The sequence below is a fragment of the Bubalus bubalis genome, chromosome 13, assembly GCF_019923935.1.
Source record: "Bubalus bubalis isolate 160015118507 breed Murrah chromosome 13, NDDB_SH_1, whole genome shotgun sequence".
Classification (NCBI taxonomy): domain Eukaryota; kingdom Metazoa; phylum Chordata; class Mammalia; order Artiodactyla; family Bovidae; genus Bubalus; species Bubalus bubalis.
Window position 1 is genome coordinate 24081003 of NC_059169.1, and position 22130 is coordinate 24103132.

The following is a 22130-nucleotide window of genomic DNA, read 5'->3' on the forward strand; positions in this document are numbered from 1 at the left end:
GAGTTGGTACCTGCAAGGAAGGACTTGATGCCCAGGCGTAAAGAGCGGGGCTCAGAGTTACACCAGGGTGAGTGCACAGGGTCCGAGTCCTCATAACAAAGGACACCGGCCGCCCTGGTCAGTACCCCATTCTCCAGCAAAGGAGGATAATGTAGGTTTGTGGTTTTAGTATCAAACTTGGAGCGACCAACCCAACTCCATCTACCGTGGGAGAAAGCAGCAAACCGAGGCCCCCCGGCGGGGCACTGGGGAAGTTCCCACTCGCAACAGAATCGCGGTGAGGCAGCGCTGTCCCCCGCTGTCAGCTCTGCTGGCCTCTTGCATCGCATCAGTGAGACTAAGGGAGCCGGGCGGGAAGCGAACGCCCGGAGCTCGGCTCAGCAGCAGGAGGAGTCCTGGAGCTCCCGGAGCTGCGCTGCACTCGGGATGGTCACACCGCCCTTCTCCGGGAGGCACCTTGTGTGGTCGGAGGACCTGAAAGGTCAACTTCTCCCACGAAAGGCCATTCCGAGAGCTTGAGCAGCGCAGGGTCCGCGCTCCGGACGCCCCAGCCCGTGCCCAGGCTCCCAGCGCTCTCCCACAGTCCGCGCCTTACCTGCCCGCGGCGAATCCGGCAGCCCCTTGACAGGTCCCACCAGGCGCCCCTGGAAAAGTTTCCGAACTTCTTCGCAGCTCTGCACGCCCTCGCTTCGGACAGACCCCACGAGAGCCAGCAGGAGGAGACAGCGAGAGCCCACGCGCCAGGTCTGCGCGCCCATCTTCGGTGTCCCAGTCACTCCTTCCCTCGCCGCGGACCCCACTCTCCCCGCGCGCCCAGCGCTGTAGACGCTGGAAAAGGCTCGGCTGTGCGATCCGGCGGCTGGCGGGAGTCCGGCCGCTCTGGGACCCCGGCCGCTCTAGGACCCCGGCTTCACCTTCTCCTCTAAGGTGCCCCGAGACAGACCGCGGTGTTCTCTGGCAGAGCGCCGCCGGGTCTCCCTCTCCGGCGGGAGCGAGATGGCGCGGCGCGAGCGAGGACAACGGCTGGAGCCGCACGGAGCTCGCGAGCATTCGGCTCTGGCCACCGCCGCGGTCGCCGCGGGCTGCACTGCCAGCTGCCAACCTGAGACTCGCCCGCGGGTCGCGCTCCGCGGACAGGCCCCGCCCCGTGGTTAAGCCACGCCCCCGCGCGACGCCACGGGCCGCACCCGCCCCGCGGCTGAGCCGCTGTCCACGCGGCCCTGGCTGGAGGAACACCCGAGCGGCGTTGCCTTGAGCAAGGAAACAAAACGAAACCCGACCTCCCTCTCCCCATCCATTCCTGGGACCAACAGTCTGATGAAAAGAAGAGCTCAGAGAAGACAAGATATGAGAAATACCAACTAGAACTAAGATGAAATACTTCCCTGTAAATCAAGGTCTTCAATGCATAGGAATTTGTATTTGAATTGCATGAAATGGTATCTGGGAACAATACAAAATACAAAAAAAAAAAAATTGTACTTAAAGATCTCAATTGTGAGGCTCAATAGCACTTAGTTTTAAGAGTGCACAAGAGAAGCTACTTTTTAAAAATTGTTTTATGTTGCCACTTTGGAATATTTTTCGTTAGTATTATGATTTTCTGAAAGAATTTAGAAGTCATAAAAAGTACATGTAAACAGTATAACGTCCTTGCTTTGGCAGTAAAATCCAGTTTCTTCTATTACCCGTTAGCATCATATTTTGCTTCCGTACTTTTTACCTATAAGGGCCCTTCTGAGCTTTACCACTTCTCTAATTTTAAAAACATTTCTCAAAGATTTACTCAGGCAAAAGTGCTCAGGAGAGTTTCTCACAAGGAAGAGACCAACATGAAGACTTTAAACGATTTTAAAATGACAAAGGAATTTTGTCAGTTTACAAAAGGAATGCATTAGAAACCAAAAGCCAAAAGCCAGGTGTATTTCTGAAATGTGATTGACTCAACACTAAGCCTGTGACTAACAAGTGTTTCATCTTCTATAGGTACCTGAAGAAAGTCCTCCTCCAGTAAAACAAAACTACTTAAAAGCATCAGGCCAGGGGAACTAGAAATGCTCTAACCACTTAAAGGGAATTTATTCTCATATTTGAACCTTTGCCAGGAAATAGAGATGAATCATTTTGTCTTAGTTAAGTGTCCTGAGACTTTTAATGACCAGTGATACCAAAGGCAGAGCTTCCAGCAGTAGATTGCTTGCTCTAAAACCATCCCAGGGCAATGGCTGAGATACTTCTTCAGGGAAATAGTGCTTACTTGGCTTTTGACATCAATTCCATGAACACTAGATATTTTTTAAGATGCTTTCTCAATAAATGAGAATTGAAAAAAATAGCTTAATTCAAGGACTTCAAGCAAAGCTTTATATATGTATCCTGATCGGGGGAAGGGTGTATACTACCCCCATGAATCTTCTTCCCTAGCCACCAAGTGTGGAAAGACTACTTGGAAGTCAGCTCTATCTACAAGAAAAAAAAAATAATGACCATGAGAATGTGTACTGTGCTTAGATGCCAGACAATATCCTAAGTGCTTTCTAAGGGTACTAAGTCATTCATTTAATCTTTATAACAACCCTATAAAGTACTTACCACTATTGTCACTCTTTTACCGATGAGGTAACAGGCTCAGAGAGGTGAAGCGATTTGCCCAAGGCCAACATAGCTATTAAATGCTAGAACCAGAAATCAAACCCAGGCCTTGAAATCCAGAATGTTTGCTATTAACCATGGGTTCTCCTCAACCACTCCAATGCCATACCAAAGAACCTATTGGGTTACATTCAGTAAAATATGTTACTTATATGTTAAGTCCTTATATGTTAATATTAAGGCTAATAAGTCCCTAGATTTTCTCTTTTTTAATATTTACTTGATTTTGGCTGTGCTGGGTCTTTGTTGCTGTGCCCTGGCTTTCTCTAGTTGCCCCAAGCAGGGGCTACTCTCTGGTTGCTGTCGTGGGCTTCTCGATGAAGTGGCTTCTCGTTGCACAAGCTCTAGGGTGCAAGGGCTTCAGTAGTTGTGACACGTGGGCCCAGTTGCCCCACGGTATGTGGGATCTTCCCAGACCAGGGATCAAACCCACATCCCCTGCATTGGCAGGCAGACTCTCAACCATTGGACCACACCGAAGTCCAAAATCCCTAGGTTTTTCCAGAACTTCTTTTTCTTCTTAACCAAGCTTTCTCCTTGATTGATTTGATCATCACAGAGTAGTACTAAAAGGATTTCAGAGTTTACTTGGTCCAATTCATTCACTTGGAATCTCTAAAACAATCTGTCTTATGAGGGGAAAATCACAAACATTGAGAATTATTGGTGGTTCAGTAAAAACTAATCAACTTAGAAATATTGATTGAACATATACTGTATTTTTAAGAAACTATACACTAGGCATAATAGGAATTACAGAGGCATGTAAGCAAGCTCTCTTCTACATGTTTTTGCAATTTATTTCAGCAGAATAATTAGATGGAAAGTTATATAGAGAAATGGAATAGGGTCTAATGAGAAACTAAATACGTTTAGTCCATGTAAAATGCCCCCACTTACAAAAAATAATTATTTCATTTCTACCTCTTTATTCTCTACTGCTACCAACCATGGATGAACTTGAAGACAAACTTGCTTCTTCCAACCAGAATACAATACCAAAGTACCGTTTACATGAACACCCTAGAGCAAAACCTCTACACACTGTACTATAATCTTTTGATCAATTTACCTATAAAGATTACAGATGAAGCAAGGAAGAATGTCTGTAATTTGATAGTGATAATGCCTCATTTTTCAAAGGTTATTCAATAAACATTTATTGAATACCTTTTATGTAATAGGCACTGTGTTTTGCTTTTGAAATACTCTTTGAAGAATCACTAAATGGTCATTATTTAAAATACACTTTAGTATTCTTCTAAATGTAAAGCTTCTAAGTAACCATTTACAGTGTGTCAACTCAACACCTCATAAAGAGAAATAAAGAAACTCTAACATGATTTAGGAGATCTGATGATATCACATTGCCCTCCAATATGACTGTCAATTTAGGCTAATACCAGCCACTAAAGCTCACCCTGAGAAACTGGTTGAATTTAACTCCTGTGCCTAATCAAAATTAATAGTTAATATTTTTTAAAGGGGTTACAGGTATTATTATCTCATTTAACGTTTCAACCACCTCATGAGACAGTTACTATTATACAACTCATGAGGAAACAGAAGTATGAAGAGATTAAATGGAAGCTAGGCATGCCAGCTTCTGCACTCCCTCAGCTACCGCCTCTCCTGCTCTGCACACCAGACACCTGTTTTGCGGCCCCTTGACTCAATCTGTATCATATATGGGTAGAAACCCTGGTACTCCCTGCTTTTCCTTTGGTATAGTCAGCAGACCTCATCTCCATAGTGGTCCAGAGACCTGCAGTGGCTCCAACGCTGGCTTAACAGTACCTTCCTCCATAGCCGCCTGAGGTCCTACTTGCTCCTGGCTTCTCCCTCCGGTAAACTTTTAATCATGAGAACTATATTGTAAGGGCTAAAATTCCATGTGCTGCCTTGACATCTTGGAGCCTCCTGGGGTCCCAAAGGTCTACAGGTGTGTTCTGCACTTGCCAGATATGACCCCCACCCTACCCAGCAGGAAAAGATACCTCCCAGACCAGCTTCCCTTCAGCCAGACCAGCTCCATCCCACCTTATCTCCAACCCAACTGGTTTCTCTTCCCTAGAGTCCAGTGAAATTATCAAACAAGTCAATCACATCCTCCATGAGAACCAGGGGTCACCTAACCCTCTCATCATTACAAAGCCTGCCTGTCACAGTCCTACTGGCTCACTCTGCTTCTGAGTGGACCCCTGTGTGGCCCTGCATGGCATGCGGTGTCTTCATTCCCTGGACTGAGTGTGTGTGACTCATATAAACTGCTGTCTCATCTGCCCATCATGTGTTTGGCCATCTCATATTAATTAAGGAGGGGGACCCTTCTTTCATCAATGAGGTAAGTAGAAGGCAATACAAGTGCTTCCAGCTAGCTGTTTTCCCCCAAAATCCTGACTTTTGCCTTGTCCTACCTTCTCACTCATCTAAACACTGTCCTATTAAAGGGAGCCAAATTGGAGGTCAGCCCCAGTTGACCCTAGAAATGAATTTCTGCCACCAAGTAATCAGAAGGAAATTGAGGGATCCTCTCCTGTTGTCTCCTTAGGTCACGAGAGCAATGGTTGAGAAAAAGCTGCCTGCAGGTGAGAACTGGTGGCAAATTACAACATTCCATAAAATCCTCAAAACCAGACCCTAAGTTGAAATGTACATGGGAGTCAGTGGGAAACTGACTTTGTGATCAGCAAACACATTTTCAAGCAAACGCTTCCTAAAACGATCTACTGCTAATGTACATTTACAATTTGAAAAACCTCCTCTTCTAATCACCAGTACATGTTTATCAATGATTTTGAAATATTTTAGATGCACATGTCACTATCTCACAGTATATATGCTTCAAGGCAATGACAATGTAACTATTTCTCAAAAAGCATTAGATAAACCAACTGTTCCTGTATGGAAGTTTCAAAAGTATTTCATACTGTATTTAATTTTACATGGTTTTGTGCTTGCAGTTTCTAGTGAAAGACAGTTTATTTTCTTTCAGAGAATTTACTGAGAAATAAAAATATTAGCTGTTCTAAATGAGAATGAAAGCCTTAGAAAAGACACAAAAGGAAGGAACCCAGGAACACTCAATGAGCTTATAAAACTAAATTTCTTCAAATAATTTTCTTCTAGTCTATATCTAGAAAGAAAGAAAGTGAAGTCACTCAGTCATGTCCAACTCTTTGTGAGCCCATGGACTATACAGTCCATGGGATTCTCCAGGCCAGAATACTGGAATGGGTAGCCATTCCCTTCTCCAGGGGATCTTCCCAACACAGAGATCAAACCCAGGTCTCCTGCATTGCAGGCAGATTCTTTACCAGCTGAGCCACTAGGGAAGCCCTAGTCTATATCTAAGAATGTAAAAACTTTTCCAAGTTATGATACACATTACATGTGTAAAGTATAGTACATTATAGGGCCTTCCCTTGTGGCTCAGCTGGTAAAGAATCCACCTACAATGTGGGAGACATGGGTTCGATTCCTGGGTTGGGAAGATCCTCTGGATAAGGCAAAGGCTAACCACTTCAGTATTCTGGCCTGGAGAATTCCATGGACTATAAGTCCTTGGAGTCGCAAAGAGTTGAGAGTGAGTTTCACTTCTACTTCTGTAGTACATTATGGTAAAAAGGAATACAGTACAAATTTCCCTCTTTTGCAGATGTAGATATTTGCATAATATATATGATCCCAACTATTTTTGATTAACAAATGAGTAAAATCCACATTTAAAATTCAATTTCATCATTAATTAATGCCAATATTTTAAAGAAAGACAATTGCATTAAATAAATTCACTTATCTAGAACATGTTAATATACTATCCCATATAAAACAAAAAAACATTTTTCAGAAATTAAACTAGGCTAAAAAAATGTATACCTATTTGCTGCTGGTTGTTTAATGTGAAAACTAAAGGGCTGCAAAACTGTATCTGCTGGACTATAAGCCTTATGAGGTCTAGAGAACCTGCCATGCCCACCTTTACCCTCTGATCAGTGGCTGACTATGTTTTGTGCACATCCATAACTTTACTGAATGAATTTGGCCCCTATGAGTCTGATGTTCTCAAGTGCCCTGTAGTAGATTTCTGTGATTATTTTTAAGCAGCAGTCAGCCTTAATTTCAATTCAACTGCTTCATTGTGTATTACCTTCAAAGAGGAAAATATCACTATCTGATAGAATAGTATCAATAAACACTTTTAAAACCAGGTTATAACTTCCAGACTAAAATTATGTGTGGATATTGCGTCATCTGGTATTTGACTTTCAATAAATCTCTGATGTCTGTTTCACTTCTTTTCATTTCCTTTTCTGTGATAAAAATGTGAGGTCAATGTCTTAAACGTTTAATGTTACTATCAAAGTAATTATTTAGTTCAGAGTTAAAGAACTGGTTTTCTAATTGTTTTCCTGCAGCTTCAGATATTATAATATCTTAAATATTAATCTCTTCAGATAAGATGAATTTTAATACTACACATTAAGTATTTTCCAGAATGATTATTCATTATCTGTGTCATTTTGGACAAGTTGTTAAACCACTCTGATACTCTTTTCTTATTGTTGTTGTTTAGTTACTAAGTCATGTCCAACTCTTTTGTGACCCCATGGACAATATAGCCTGCCAGTCTCCTCTGTCCATGGTATTTCCCAGGCAAGAATACTGGAGTGGGTTGCCATTTCCTTCTTCAGGGTATCTTCCCAACCCAGGTATCAAACAGGAGTCTCCTGTATTGGCAGGTGGATTCTTTACCACCAAGCCACCTGGGAAGGCCTCTATCCTTATTACCTATGTAAAACAAGGAATAAATGCAATACCTGTGTTATAATGTTATTGATAGGGTTAACTGAAATAACATATGTGAAGTATGTTTTTCAATTCTTGGTTCATATAAGTACTTAATAAACAGACATTATGTTTCTTCTCCATTGGAAAAATACCTGTCATGAATTCCTGATCTGTTAGTTACATCTTGGATGTAATTAGAACAATAAACTCATCCTCTGAACTCAGTAACTATTCAAACTAAAATCTTTTGCTTGCTTCATATTCATAGTACAGTTTCTTCATATTATTTAGCATTTATGTACCTCTCAAATTATCTTGTGGTGGGGGGTGGGGCAGGTAACGGCAAAAAGGAGCTTGATTTCAACTCAGTGTAGGGACACAAGAGTCTAAGTCACTCAAGGTCATGACCCAAAAGTCATTTTTAAAAGGAAACAGTACACCTCTCAGAACATAATGAGCATTTACAGCAAGAACTGGCAACTAATTATCATCAGCTTTTTAAGATGCAAAGTGTCGACACTACTAATGATAAAGCCTCATAATTGATAATTATCTTTGATTAACGAGGAGGCAAGCTCTTCCAGAGGCTTTCACTGCCGTGTACCATTGTCATAATTGATCTTTAATTGTTCCAGCTAAAAATTCCTTTTATCATATGTTTAATCTTTGCTATTTATAAATAAGGTCCATGAACAGGCCTTATTAACTACCCCTAAATGTGACATCACTTTACAAATTCTTTGCAATTTAATTAGCATTCAGTCTAATTCCTTATATTTGCATATGAAAAGATACAAGCAGTTCATGCTCTCAGGCAGAAAGGAGAAATCCCTTGCTCTGACCACTTTTGAATTCTCTTCTTGATCCAGATTTTGTGAGAAGAGAGAACAGCCCTCCCTCTGGTTGTGCCTGGTGAGATTTTACATAGTTGCCAACTTTCTGCTCCTGGAGGAGAACTGTATTCTGGTCTTTCCTATCTTGGGGGAGGGGAAACTCCATCATATCTACTGAATTTCCTATAATATATTTCATCCCAATTTTCCCTCACTCTTCTTTTTCTGTCCATATTCTCAAATGATCTTGGAACTGTTTTCCTGATGCTCATAAATCACATTTGTCCAGTTTTTTTGCCTGATCTGCCAAACCTGAGGTTGCTATGTCCTCTCTGAAAGTCTCTAACTCTCCAGCTTTCTTGGCAGTACCATCCTAGTGCTCCTAGCTCTCCATTTCCTTTCCTATTCTTTTGCCTCTTTCTCCCTCTTTCCTGTCTCCTAATGGTTAGTATGTCCCCGGGCTTAGACATTAAGACTTGCTCTTCCTTTACTACATATTTCTAGGAGGATGTGCTGGGTTGATTAATGTTCCCCTCAAATAATTCACATCCACCTACAACCTCAGAATGTGAAATTATTTGGAAACAGGGCCTTTGCTGATGTAATTAATTAAGGATGTTGAGATGAAATTATCCTAGATTTATTTAGCATGAGTCCTAAATCCAGTGACTAAGTGTCCTTTTAAGAAGAGGAAAGGACACAGAGAGGGAGAGGGAAAAGCGATGTGAAGAAGGAGGCTGAGACTGAGTGATGCAGCTACACTCCAAGGAATGCCAAGGATTGCTACAACCACCTGAAGCTGGAAGAAGGGCATGAAGGATTTCTTCCTCAGAGCCTCCAGGAGAAACCAAACCTGCTGACATGCTGATTTCAGACTTCTGGCCTTTTGAACTGTGTGAGGAAAAACCTTCTATTGTGTTAAGCCACAGAGTTTGTGCCTATTGTGGGTAACTAGTTATGGCAGTCCTAGGCAATGAATACCACAAATACCCAGAACCAAGCTTCAGCAATATGTGAACCGTGAACTTCCTGATGTTCAAGCTAGTTTTAGAAAAGGCAAAGGAACCAGAGATCAAATTGCCAACATCCGCTGGATCATGGAAAAAGCAAGAGGGTTCCAGAAAAACATCTATTTCTGCTTTATTGACTATACAAAAGCCTTTGACTGTGTGGATCACAATAAACTGTGGAAATTTCTGAAAGAGATGGGAATACCAGACCACCTGACCTGCCTCTTGAGAAACCTATATGCAGGTCAGGAAGCAAAAGTTAGAACTGGACATGGAACAACAGACTGGTTCCAAAAAGGAAAAGTAGTTCGTCAAGGCTGTATATTGTCACCCTGCTTATTTAACTTATATGCAGAGTACATCATGAGAAACGCTGGACTGGAAGAAGGACAAGCTGGAATCAAGATTGCCTGGAGAAATATCAATAACCTCAGATATACAGATGACACCACCCTTATGGAAGAAAGTGAAGAGGAACTAAAAAGCCTCTTGATGAAAGTGAAAGTGGAGAGTGAAAAAGTTGGCTTACAGCTCAACATTCAGAAAACGAAGATCATGGTATCTGGTCCCATCACTTCATGGGAAATAGATGGGGAAACAGTGGAAACAGTGTCAGACTTTATTTTTGGGGGCTCCAAAATCACTGCAGATGGTGACTGCAGCCATGAAATTAAAAGACGCTTACTCCTTGGAAGGAAAGGTATGACCAACCTAGATAGCATATTCAAAAGCAGAGACATTACTTTGCCAACAAAGGTCTGGCTAGTCAAGGCTATGGTTTTTCCTGTGGTCATGTATGGATGTGAGAGTTGGACTGTGAAGAAGGCTGAGCACTGAACAATTGATGCTTTTGAACTGTGGTATTGGAGAAGACTCTTGAGAGTCCCTTGGACTGCAAGGAGATCCAACCAGTCCATTCTAAAGGAGATCAGTCCTGGAATTTCTTTGGAAGGAATGATGCTAAAGCTGAAATTCCAATACTTTGGCCACCTCATGCAAAGAGTTGACTCATTGGAAAAGACTGTGATGCTGGGAGGGATTGGGGGCAGGAGGAGAAGGGGACGACAGAGGATGAGATGGCTGGATGGCATCACCGACTCGATGGACATGAGTCTCAGTGAACTCCGGGACTTGGTGATGGATAGGGAGGCCTGGCGTGCTGCGATTCATGGGGTCGCAAAGAGTCAGACACGACTGAGCGACTGATCTGATCTGAACTGGTTCTCATACCTTCACTTTTGGCACCTGTGCTCAGTACTCACAGGCCTTTCCCTCCAGGTCTGCCCTCTGCTCTACCTCCTCTGCTTTTTAATATGGGTATCCTACCATTAGGGCTTCCCTGGTAGCTCAGCTGGTAAAGAATCTGCCTGCAATGCAGGAGACCCTGGTTTGATTCTTGGGTTGGAAAGATCCCCTTGGGGGATGGCATGGCAACCCCCTCAGTATTCTTGCCTGGAGAATCCTATGGACAGAGAAGCCTGGCGGGCTACAGCCCATGGGGTCACAAAGAGTTGGACATGACTGAGTGACTAAGCACAGCACAGCACATTCTACCATTATCTCAAACTGGATTTTCACCAAAGGGACCTTAGGGTCTTCCCTGCAGTTTACACTCTCCCTCATCTGTGGGTTTCTTAATTAATTTAATGAACACAGCACCCTGAAGTCTGTTCTTTTTATTAATAAAATCATTCTTGCCAATCCTGAATGTTCATAACCTCTCTCTCCTCTAATGTCTTTGTGTAATATAAGTTATAAGACTTGGCAATTTATCCACCTTTCTCTCATAGTCATCTTTTTCATTCCAACTATCTCACTCTTTCTCATTAAGTTAGCAGTTGATTGCATTATATTCCAGGGAACTTATTGCCTAAAAATCTCTTCCTGATCTGAATCATCCTCCTGGGCCCAGGTCATTCAGTTTGTATCAGGCCTGTACTCTATTTTTAAAAATTAAAATATTATTGAATTGAATTGAATTATTAAAAAAAAAAATTGGCTGCAGTGCACAGCATGTGGGATCTTAGTTCCCTGACCAGCGATCAAATGAGTGTCCCCTGCATTGGAAGAATGGAGTCTTAACCACTAGACTACCAAGGAAGTCCCTTGAATTGAATTATTTTTTGATGGCAGACTCCAGCCTTTAACTAACTCTGTGTTTCTTCAAATACAGTTCAGGGAATACCAGCATCATATTATAGATTCCTGGGCTTCATCCAAAAATAGATTCTTGGTTTGGCATCCAGAGTAATTTTCCAAACACACTTAAGCAAGCTCAATATTTAGACTGAATGAAAACCCTTTACTTTGCTTTAAATCCACTCTCTTTCCTACATGAACTGATTGTTTCTTCCAGAGGGAGAGAAATTCATTATTTGCCACCCTCTGCAATATACCTTGTTCATTTCTACTTGTAAGCATCAGTTGAACCTAGAATTACTTCCTTCTTTCTCTCTTTCTTTAAAAGCTCAAGTTTCCTACATTATCATGCCAATCATTATTTGCTGTTCAGTTATATATCATTATTTAAGTTATTATGTAGTTATGTTTTGTTTCCCTAAGAAAATCTTAAGCTGCCCCACATTGTTCAAAGGATCTAGGAACTCAGTAAGTGTTTGTTGAATCAAAGCCTGAAAGAAAGGCTTGGGGCAGCATCTTAAAAGACTAACCTAATACAATTATGTAAAGTTTAAAAATAAAATAAAATTAATTAAAAAAAGAAAAAAAAAAAGACTAAGCAATTATCATAGGAGACTTAGATGTATACTGCCCTATTAGAAAGTAAACTAATGGGAATGGATGCTAATATTCCTACTCATTCCATTTGAATATGATTAAGAAGGCTGGCTGATGATAATTTAATAATGATAACACATTTGATATTTGCTCTTCAGAAATTTGAGTGTAGATAACTGCTGCTGCTGCTAAGTCGCTTCAGTCGTGTCCAACTCTGTGCGACCCCATAGACGGCGGCCCACCAGGCTTCCCCGTCCCTGGGATTCTCCAGGCAAGAACACTGGAGTGGGTTGCCATTTCCTTCTCCAATGCGTGAAAGTGAAAAGTGAAAGTGAAGTCGCTCAGTCGTGTCCGACCCTCAGCGACCCCATGGACTGCAGCCTTCCAGGCTCCTCCGTCCATGGGACTTTCCAGGCAAGAACACTGGAATGGGGTGCCACTGTCTTCTCCGATATTCATTGCTTATTTTCAAATATAAGTTATTTCATTGACTGACAAATATCTATTGAACATAACACATACTATGCAAGTCAAAATATTGATTATTTGGCCCATGGCATATTAACCATGGAAACTAAATACAGAATGATCTCTGTTGCTCTTTATGAAGAGGAAAATATAAGTATTCTGCAGAGAGATATCTACAATATACAGATTCTATCACCTGCTTTATCTTTTTAAATCCAAATAACTAATCACAAATAATCCTTTAAGGAACTTTCTCTACAATCATGAAGCAACATGTTTTTTTAACTGTGCCTTGGCATTCACTAATTAGCTCATGCCTCTCCAGAAGAGAAAAAAAAGTTTACAGATTTCAAAATTCAAAACACATTTCCTGTATTCTGTATTCCTCATTCTCACTTCAGATATTACCTAGAGAAAAACTGGAGAAACCGTCACACTAGATCTGCAAGACCACCCTGTCCAGACATTTAACATAGTGAGTGCTCCCTCAGAATCTCAAAAGCGTTACCTAAACCACTCATTCAGACCAAACCCCACTGACTTCTTTATCAACACCAACGTGCCCTGAATCATTTCACTGATTCATTCCAACATCAAAGCACCTATAGGCCAGGCTCTGTTTCAAGTACAGAACTAGTGATGCAGAGCTGAATCACATGCCATCTCTTCCTCAAAAACGTACAGTTCAGAAGGACAGGCAAGCACAGAAACAAGGAAGGACCATGACGTGTTATAGCTGCCCTGATCAGTGTGCAAAGCAAGGCTGCAATGGCTTCACAAGACAGAAGGTTCAAGGAGCAAGTTGTTTGTCTTGGGCAATTGCTTAATACATGTCCTTTTGAATATTTCAAACTGCACTTGAATCAGACAGAAACTTTATAATAAAGTACACATATCTCCTTATGATAGGTCATTGTATCTAAGGGGATATCTATGTAACTATGTTGAGAATCATAGGGTTTTGAAAGCATAGACTCATGCTCTCAGAGAACTAATAAAACATAATCCATATATCACATCATCAATATGATAGAATGTAACAGTAAAATTTATACTTTAAAAGTTGTAGATAACTTGAGGAGTATTGAATGAGAAAACTAAGATTAAAATGTAGACAGATCGTGATTACAGCCACAGTAAAAGCTGCAAAGAAAACAAGATGATAAAAATATACTAACTTGTTATTTCTGGTGTATTACTTTCATTTTTATAGAATCAGATTTTTCCAATTCATGCTTGTAATCTGAAAATAAGCATTTTAAGCAAATAAAATTCCACACAATTCCTCATAAAAGGAATCTACATTCCCCCACATTAGAGGAAGATAAACTAAAAGACGAGTGGAAGCAAAGAGCCCTATGAGAAAATACTTAAAGTTCTTCATGAACCAGATAACCGTGATGGTGTGATCACTCACCTAGAGCCAGACATCCTGGAATGGGAAGTCAAGTGGGCCTTAGGAAGCATCACTACGAACAAAGCTAGCAGAAGTGATGGAATTCCAGTTGAGCTATTTCAAACCCTAAAAGATGATGCTGTGAAAGTGCTGCACTCAGTATGCCACCAAATTTGGAAAACTCGGCAGTGGCCACAGGACTAGAAAACAGTTTTCATTCCAGTCGCAAAGAAAGGCAATGCCAAGAATGTTCAAACTATCGCACAATTTCACTCGTCTCACATGCTAGTAAAGTAATGCTCAAAATTTTCCAAGTACATGAACATTTCCAACAGTACATGAACAGTGAACGTCCAGAAGTTCAAGCTGGTTTTAGAAAAGGCAGAGGAACCAGAGATCAAATTGCCAACATCCTCTGGATCATTGAAAAAGCAAAAGAGTTCCAGAAAAAAATCTATTTCTGCTTTATTGACTATGCCAAAGCCTGTGACTGTGGATCACAACAAACTGTGGAAAATTCTTCAAGAGATGGGAAGACCAGACCACCTGACCTGCCTCCTGAGAAATCTGTAGCAACAGTTAGAACTGGACATGGAACAACAGACTGGTTCCAGATCGGGAAAGGAGTACATCAAGGCTATATACTGTCACCCTACTTATTGAACTTATATGCAGAGTACATCATGCGAAATGCCAGGCTGGATGAAGCACAAGCTGGAATCAAGATTGCTGGGAGAAATTCCAATAAACTCAGATATGCAGATGATGCCACCCTTGTGGCAGAAAGCAAAGAAGAACTAAAGAGCCTCTTGATGAAAGTGAAAGGGGAGAGTGAAAAAGTTGGCTTAAAATTCAACATTCAGAAAACTAAGATTATGGCATCTGGTCCCATCATTTCATGGCAAATAGCGGAGGAAACAATGCAAACAGTGAGAGACTTTATTTTGGGGGGCTCCAAAATCATTGCAGATGGTGACTGCAGCCATGAAATTAAAAGATGCTTTCCCCTTGGAAGAAAAGCTATGACCAACATGTCAACAGCATACTAAGAAGCAGAGACATTACTTTGCCAACAAAGGTCCATCTTCAAAGCTATGGTTTTTCAGTAGTCATGTATGGCTGTGAAAGTTGGACTATAAAGAAAGCTGAGCACCAAAGAACTGATGCTTTTGAACTGCGGTGTTGAAGAAGACTCTTGAGAGTCCCTTGGGCTGCAAGGAGATCCAACCAGTCCATTCTAAAGGAGATCAGTCCTGGGTGTGCTTTGGAAGGACTGATGCTGAAGCTGAAACTCCAATACTTTGGCCACCTGATGCGAAGAGCTGACTCATTGGAAAAGACCCTGATGCCAGGAAAGATTGAAGGCAGGAGGAGAAGGGGATGATAGAGGATGAGATGGTTGGATGGCATCACCAGTTTGATGGACATGAGTTTGAGCAAGCTCGGGGAGTTGGTGTTGGTCAGGGAAGCCTGCTGTGCTGCAGTCCATGGTGTCACATAAAGTCTGACACAACCGAGCGACTGAACTGAACTGAACATTGCTATCACGAGAGATTTTCAGATTTTTTTTTTTTAATTTTTGGATATTCGAAAGGAGTTTATGACTGCTCATTTTGCAGCTCAGTAAATTTTTATTAAACATGAATCTTTATGTCCAAGTTAATGAATTTTCCTGAATGCAATTTGAGGAGTCTGAGCCAGTGGGTTGAAGCAGTTAAGTGGAAGCATACCAGGCCCTTCAAGTTATTCAAAAGGTACTGAGTTCCCATCAGCCCTTGTCCTGCTCTCTGTGCTCCTGTCCACATGGCCTTAGCATTCCCCTCTCCTCCAGTAACTTGTTTGATGGGGAATCAGAGAGGCTACAGAGAGGAGGCAAAACCAAAGCAATGAACAGTCAGAAGTGAAAATATAAACAGTGAATCTCAACAACTACCTAAAAAGAGCCAAAGGGACCAAAAAATGTGATATTGACATGTTTGTGCTGTTTGTATGTTCATTTGGAAAATGCTGTAAATAAAATACAATGTTGCTGTTACTTTATTATTACTTGACCAAAAGTATTCTTGTAAGTTTCTCTGCAGTATTTTTTGTGTTCAGTTCAGTTCAGTCGCCCAGTGGTGTCCCACTCTTTGTGACCCCCATGAATTGCAGCACACCAGGCCTCCCTGTCCATCACCAACTCCCGGAGTTCACTGAGACTCACATCCATCGAGTCAGTGATGCCATCCAGCCATCTCATCCTCTGTCGTCCCCTTCTCCTCCTGCCCCCAATCCCTCCCAGCATCAGAGTCTTTGCCAAGGAGTCAACTCTTCGCATGAGGTGGCCAAAGTATTGGAGTTTCAGCTTCAGCATCATTCCTTCCAATGAACACCCAGGACTGATCTCCTTTAGAATGGATTGGTTGGATCTCCTTGCAGTCCAAGGGACTCTCAAGAGTCTTCTCCAATACCACAGTTCAAAAGCATCAATTCTTCGGCGCTCAGCTTTCTTCACAGTCCAACTCTCACATCCATACATGACCACAGGAAAAACCATAGCCTTGACTAGATGGACCTTTGTTGGCATAGTAATGTCTCTGCTTTTTAATATGCTATCTAGGTTGGTCATACCTTTCCTTCCAAGGAGTAAGCGTCTTTTAATTTCATGGCTGCAATCACCATCTGCAGTGATTTTGGAGCCCAGAAAAATAAATTCTGACACTGTTTCCACTGTTTCCCCATCTATTTGCCATGAAGTGATGGGACTAGATGCCATAATCTTCGTTTTCTGAATGTTGAGCTTTAAGCCAACTTTTTCACTCTCCTCTTTCACTTTAATCAAGAGGCTTTTGAGTTCCTCTTCACTTTCTGCCATAAGGGTGGTGTCATCTGCATATCTGAGGTTATTGATATTTCTCCCAGCAATCTTGATTCCAGGTTGTGTTTCTTCCAGTCCAGCGTTTCTCATGATGTACTCTGCATATAAGTTAAATAAACAGGGTGACAATATACAGCCTTGACATACTCCTTTTCCTATTTGGAACCAGTCTATTGTTCCATGTCCAGTTCTAACTGTTGCTTCCTGACCTGCATATAGGTTTCTCAAGAGGCAGGTCAGGTGGTCTGGTATTCGCATCTCTTTCAGAATTTTCCACAGTTTATCGTGATCCACACAGTCAAAGGCTTTGGCATAGTCAATAAAGCAGAAATAGATGTTTTTCTGGAACTCTCTTCCTTTTTCCATGATCCAGTGGATGTTGGCGATTTGATCTCTGGTTCCTCTGCCTTTTCTAAAACCAGCTTGAACATCTGGAAGTTCATGGTTCACGTATTGCTGAAGCCTGCCTTGGAGAATTTTGAGCATTACTTTACTAGTGTGTGAGATGAGTGCAATTGTGCGGTAGTTTGAGCATTCTTTGGCATTGCCTTTCTTTGGGATTGAAATGAAAACTGACTTTTTCCAGTCCTGTGGCCACTGCTGAGTTTTCCAAATTTTCTGGCATATTGAGTGCAGCACTTTCACAGCATCATCTTTCAGGATTTGGAATAGCTCAACTGGAATTCCATCACCTCTGCTAGATTTGTTCGTAGTGATGTTTTCTAAGGCTCACTTTACTTCACATTCCAGGATGTCTGGTTCTAGGTGAGTGATCACAGCATCATGATTATCTTGGTCTTTATCTCTGGTTCCTCTGCCTTTTCTAAAACCAGCTTGAACATCTGGAAATTCATGGTTCACATATTGCTAAAGCCTGACTTGGAGAATTTTAAGCATCACTTTACTAGCATAATAACACAGAAAGTAAGTCTGCCTCTGCAAGAAAGGTGGTAGGTGGCCTTGTCTCATGATTTGGGTAACTCAGGATTTAAAACAGTTTCACATAATGCAACAGAGAAGGCAATGGCACCCCACTCCAGTGCTCTTGCTTGGAAAATCCCATGGATGGAGGAGCCTGGAAGGCTGCAGTCCATGGGGTCGCGAAGCGTCAGACACGACTGAGCAACTTCACTTTCACTTTTCACTTTCATGTATTGGAGAAGGAAATGCCAACCCACTCCAGTGTTATTGCCTGGAAAATCCCAGAGATAGGGGAGCCTGGTGGGCTGCCGTCTATGGGGTCACACAGAGTCGGACACGACTGAAGTGACTTACCAGCAGCAGCAGCAGCACATAATGCAAAAGTCAAGGCTATCTTATTATATTTATTAGCACTACTGATATTAGCAGTAGCCTTTTTTTTTTTTTTACTACATGCCAGGCTCTGTGGTAAATGTTTAATGCTCACATTTTCATTAATCCATGCTATACCCTCTAGGTACAAGTGTAGTTCCTGTTACACACATGAAAGAATTTAAGGCTCAGAGAAGTTACGTAACTTGAGGTCACAAAGCCAGTGAACAGCAGAAATGGATTTGGAACCCAGGTCTGCCTGTGCTCTTAACCACTGCCCTAGCGCTTGTCACTCTGCTCACAAAAGGCCTCAACAACTGTTCATCACAGTGTGCCATTTCGGGTCCGTTCTGAGCGGAAACCCAACCGACCTCTTCAGAATTGTTTTTCACTGTTCTTTTTTAAAACATACTTCATTGAAGTCAGATCACATCACTTCTTTTCCCATCTTTGTGCCTTTGACTAAGTTGTTGGTTCCTAGACCTTTATTTCCAGTCCCTAAACATGTCTCAAATTATACTCATTGTTCATGAAACCGCTTTGTTTTATATGGCAGCATCCCCTCCTCTGTTCTTGTATTACTTCATGTGTTCCTCTTCTATGGCATTTATCACCTCATTATTACATATGATAGTTCATATGTCTTGATTTATCACCCCCACTAGAGTGAAGGACTTGTGTACAGAATCAATGAAGAATTCATTTGTGTAGCCTCAAAGCACCCATGTGGCTCAGCTCATAAAGAATCTGCCTGCAATGTGGGAGGCCTGGGTTTGATCCCTGGGTTGGGAAGATTCCCTGGAGAAGGGAAAGGCTACCCACTCCAGTATTCTAGCCTGGAGAATTCCATGGACTGTACAGAGTCCAAAGAGTCAGACATAACTGAGCAACTTTCACATCACAGAACATTAGTATTTGTTCTCAATCAGAAAATTTCAAAATGAATATTTTAAGGTCATGTAACATGCATTACAAACTTGAACTGCTCTAATCAAGAAATCGTTTAAGAAGGAAAACACACACACACTTACACATTACATATGCACATACACACACACACTTAAAGAAGTTAAGTTAAAGTAAATAAAAGAAGCAAAAGTAGAAATGTGAAGAGCTGAGATTGCTTTTTTGTTATGGTTAATTTTCACTGAAATATGAAAAAAGAGAGGCATCCTTGCCCACTGAATACTAGGGCTTCCTTTATGTTACATTTCTTTTCTGATTCTCACAACAAGTACTAATCCCTTGAACAAAATATTATATCTCGGCTAACAAACACATGAAAAGATGCTCAACATCACTCATTATCAGAGAAATGCAAATCAAAACCACTATGAGGTACCATTTCACACCAGTCAGAATGGCTGCGATCCAAAAGTCTACAAGTAATAAATGCTGGAGAGGGTGTGGAGAAAAGGGAACCCTCTTACACTGTTGGTGGGAATGCAAACTAGTACAGCCACTATGGAGAACAGTGTGGAGATTCCTTAAAAAACTGGAAATAGAACTGCCTTATGATCCAGCAATCCCACTGCTGGGCATACACACTGAGGAAACCAGAAGGGAAAGAGACACGTGTACCCCAATGTTCATCGCAGCATTGTTTATAATAGCCAGGACATGGAAGCAACCTAGATGTCCATCAGCAGATGAATGGATAAGAAAGCAGTGGTACATATACACAATGGAGTATTACTCAGCCATTAAAAAGAATACATTTGAATCAGTTCTAATGAGGTGGATGAAACTGGAGCCTATTATATAGAGTGAAGTAAGCCAGAAAGAAAAACACCAATACAGTATACTAACGCATACGTATGTCATTTAGAAAGATGGTAACAATAACCCTGTGTACGAGACAGCAAAAGAGACACAGATGTATAGAACAGTCTTATGGACTCTGTGGGAGAGGGAGAGGGTGGGAAGATTTGGGAGAATGGCATTGAAACATGTATAATATCATGTATGAAACGAGTTGCCAGTCCAGGTTCGATGCACGATACTGGATGCTTGGGGCTAGTGCACTGGGACGACCCAGAGGGATGGTATGGGGAGGGAGGAGGGTTCAGGATGGGGAACACATGTATACCTGTGGCAGATTCATTTTGATATTTGGCAAAACTAATACAATTTTGTAAAGTTTAAAAATAAAATTAAATTAAAAAAATATTATATCTCGTAATTTTTAAATTTTATCAAAGAAAAATAATTTTAATATTTTACTCTTATTTTCCTTTCTAGCTTATCTGTAAGACCCAAAATAAAACCTGTAGCAGAGTTTGCACAATAAAACATCTATACATTTACAGTTAAAGCTAAAACTTCTTTTTTCTTGCTATGAAATTTTAATTCGAAGCAGAAAACACGGAACAAATAAACCTTTAATGTGCTCACCGAGTTTTTTTCTGCCCTGGCATACTATAGAGTTCTGTTTCGGGGAGCTCCACAGCCAACTATTTATGGTTTATAACAAAATGTTTGCCATCAAACAATGTCTTGGCTCTGTTTTCTGCTTACAATATGTCTGTTCGTCCTCAACTGCCTGCCTGCTTTCATTTCCCTAGAAATTCTTCAAGAACTACATCCATCAGCCTTCTACTCTCCAAATTATATTTATAACATTCTCATCATTAAATAAAAGAAAAAAATCTTATCCAAGGGCCTTGGTTTCATCACTTTTCATCACAACATTTCAGACTGAATTGCTATCTTTTTTTTTTAAGGCTGCACAGGCCTTTAGCATGCAAGACCTTAGTTCTCAACCAGGAATCGATTCTGCACCCTCTGCTTTGGAAGCACCAAGTCTTAACCACTGGACACCAGGAAAGCCCTATTTATACTATTGTGTTATGTCATGGGTGTTCCTTTCTCTTTAAATATATACCTGTGGTCAATCATTATATTATCAGTTCTCCATTAGGAAAATTTCTGGGATTTACTTTTCATCATTCTTACTACTACCAGCCCAATCCAAGCTTCAACTTCCCATACTTAGCTATTCTGCAAAAGCCTCTGTGAGTTCCAATGTGAAAGTCGGTCCCTTCAAAAAGCAAGGTAGTTAAATACAAAAGAAATCTGAACATAAAATAAGGAGAAGTTAGTTACAAAGATCTCAAGTGCCTACAAATTGCAAACACAGAATAAATCTATTCATGAATATTAAAAGGATGGGGAATCAAAATGTGAATACAACATATTCTTACTGTAAAATTTCATCTTAAGTTATTCTACATGATGTTTTTCATAGTAAGTTTCCAGTTCCTGACTTATCCCAGATTTTTACTGTCTAGAAATAGATCTAACAGTTGTGGCCACAGATGGCAAATGCCCATCAATTGAAAAATCCAAGATACTAATCATTACACAAATATTTTTCTAGTAGCTGTTTTTGGAATTGTTACCAGCTTACTGGTTTTTGTTTCCTCTTCCTCCCTAAATGATTATTTTGAATTTGATTATAGCAAATGGTACAGATGACTTGTTTTTCCAGATGTTCTAGATTTTTTTATGTAAAAACCTCAATTTACAATTGAGGAACTAATAAACATTCTTGACTAGCTTGAAAAGCATGTTTAAGTAGCAAGTCAAGTTTATTCACCAAAGCCCAGAACTAATTTACTATTCTTAGTCTTTTTAATGATTTATTTTCTCCATGTAATCCCAATATAACAATAATAGCTAGCACACCATAATCACCTAGCTGATATGTTGTATAGAGGTACAGACCAATTACACTTAAAAAGTTAAATTTCTGCCTTCCTTAGCAATGAAATAGATCCTATATAATAAAGAATAAGCAGCACAGGGGAGAAATGAGAAAATCATATATTTACTTTGAAATCAGTTCAGTTCAGTTCAGTTGCTCAGTTGTGTCCGACTCTTTGTGACCGTATGAACTGCAGCACACCAGGCCTCCCTGTCCATCACCAACTCCCGAAGTCCACCCAAACCCACGTCCATCGAGTCGATGATGCCATCCAACCATCTCATCCTCTGTCATCCCCTTCTCTTCCTCCCCTCAATCTTTCCCAGCATCAGGGTCTTTTCCAATGAGTCAGCTCTTCGCATCAGGTGGCCAAAGTATTGGAGTTTCA

At 41.1% G+C, this 22130-nt stretch overlaps 1 protein-coding gene across 2 annotated transcripts in view; it reads right to left on the bottom strand.

Annotated features, from left to right (window-relative positions):
* Positions 1-904, bottom strand: part of GPC5 (glypican 5) — a 1547826-nt gene extending 1546922 nt beyond the window's left edge. For both annotated transcript variants that reach the window (XM_025263152.3, XM_044927162.2), the window contains exon 1: positions 596-904. In XM_025263152.3, coding sequence (XP_025118937.3) covers positions 596-758 — 163 coding nt within the window. In that variant the 5' untranslated portion in view covers positions 759-904. The remainder of the gene's footprint in view (positions 1-595) is intronic.
* Between the last annotated feature and the right edge of the window lie 21226 nt (positions 905-22130).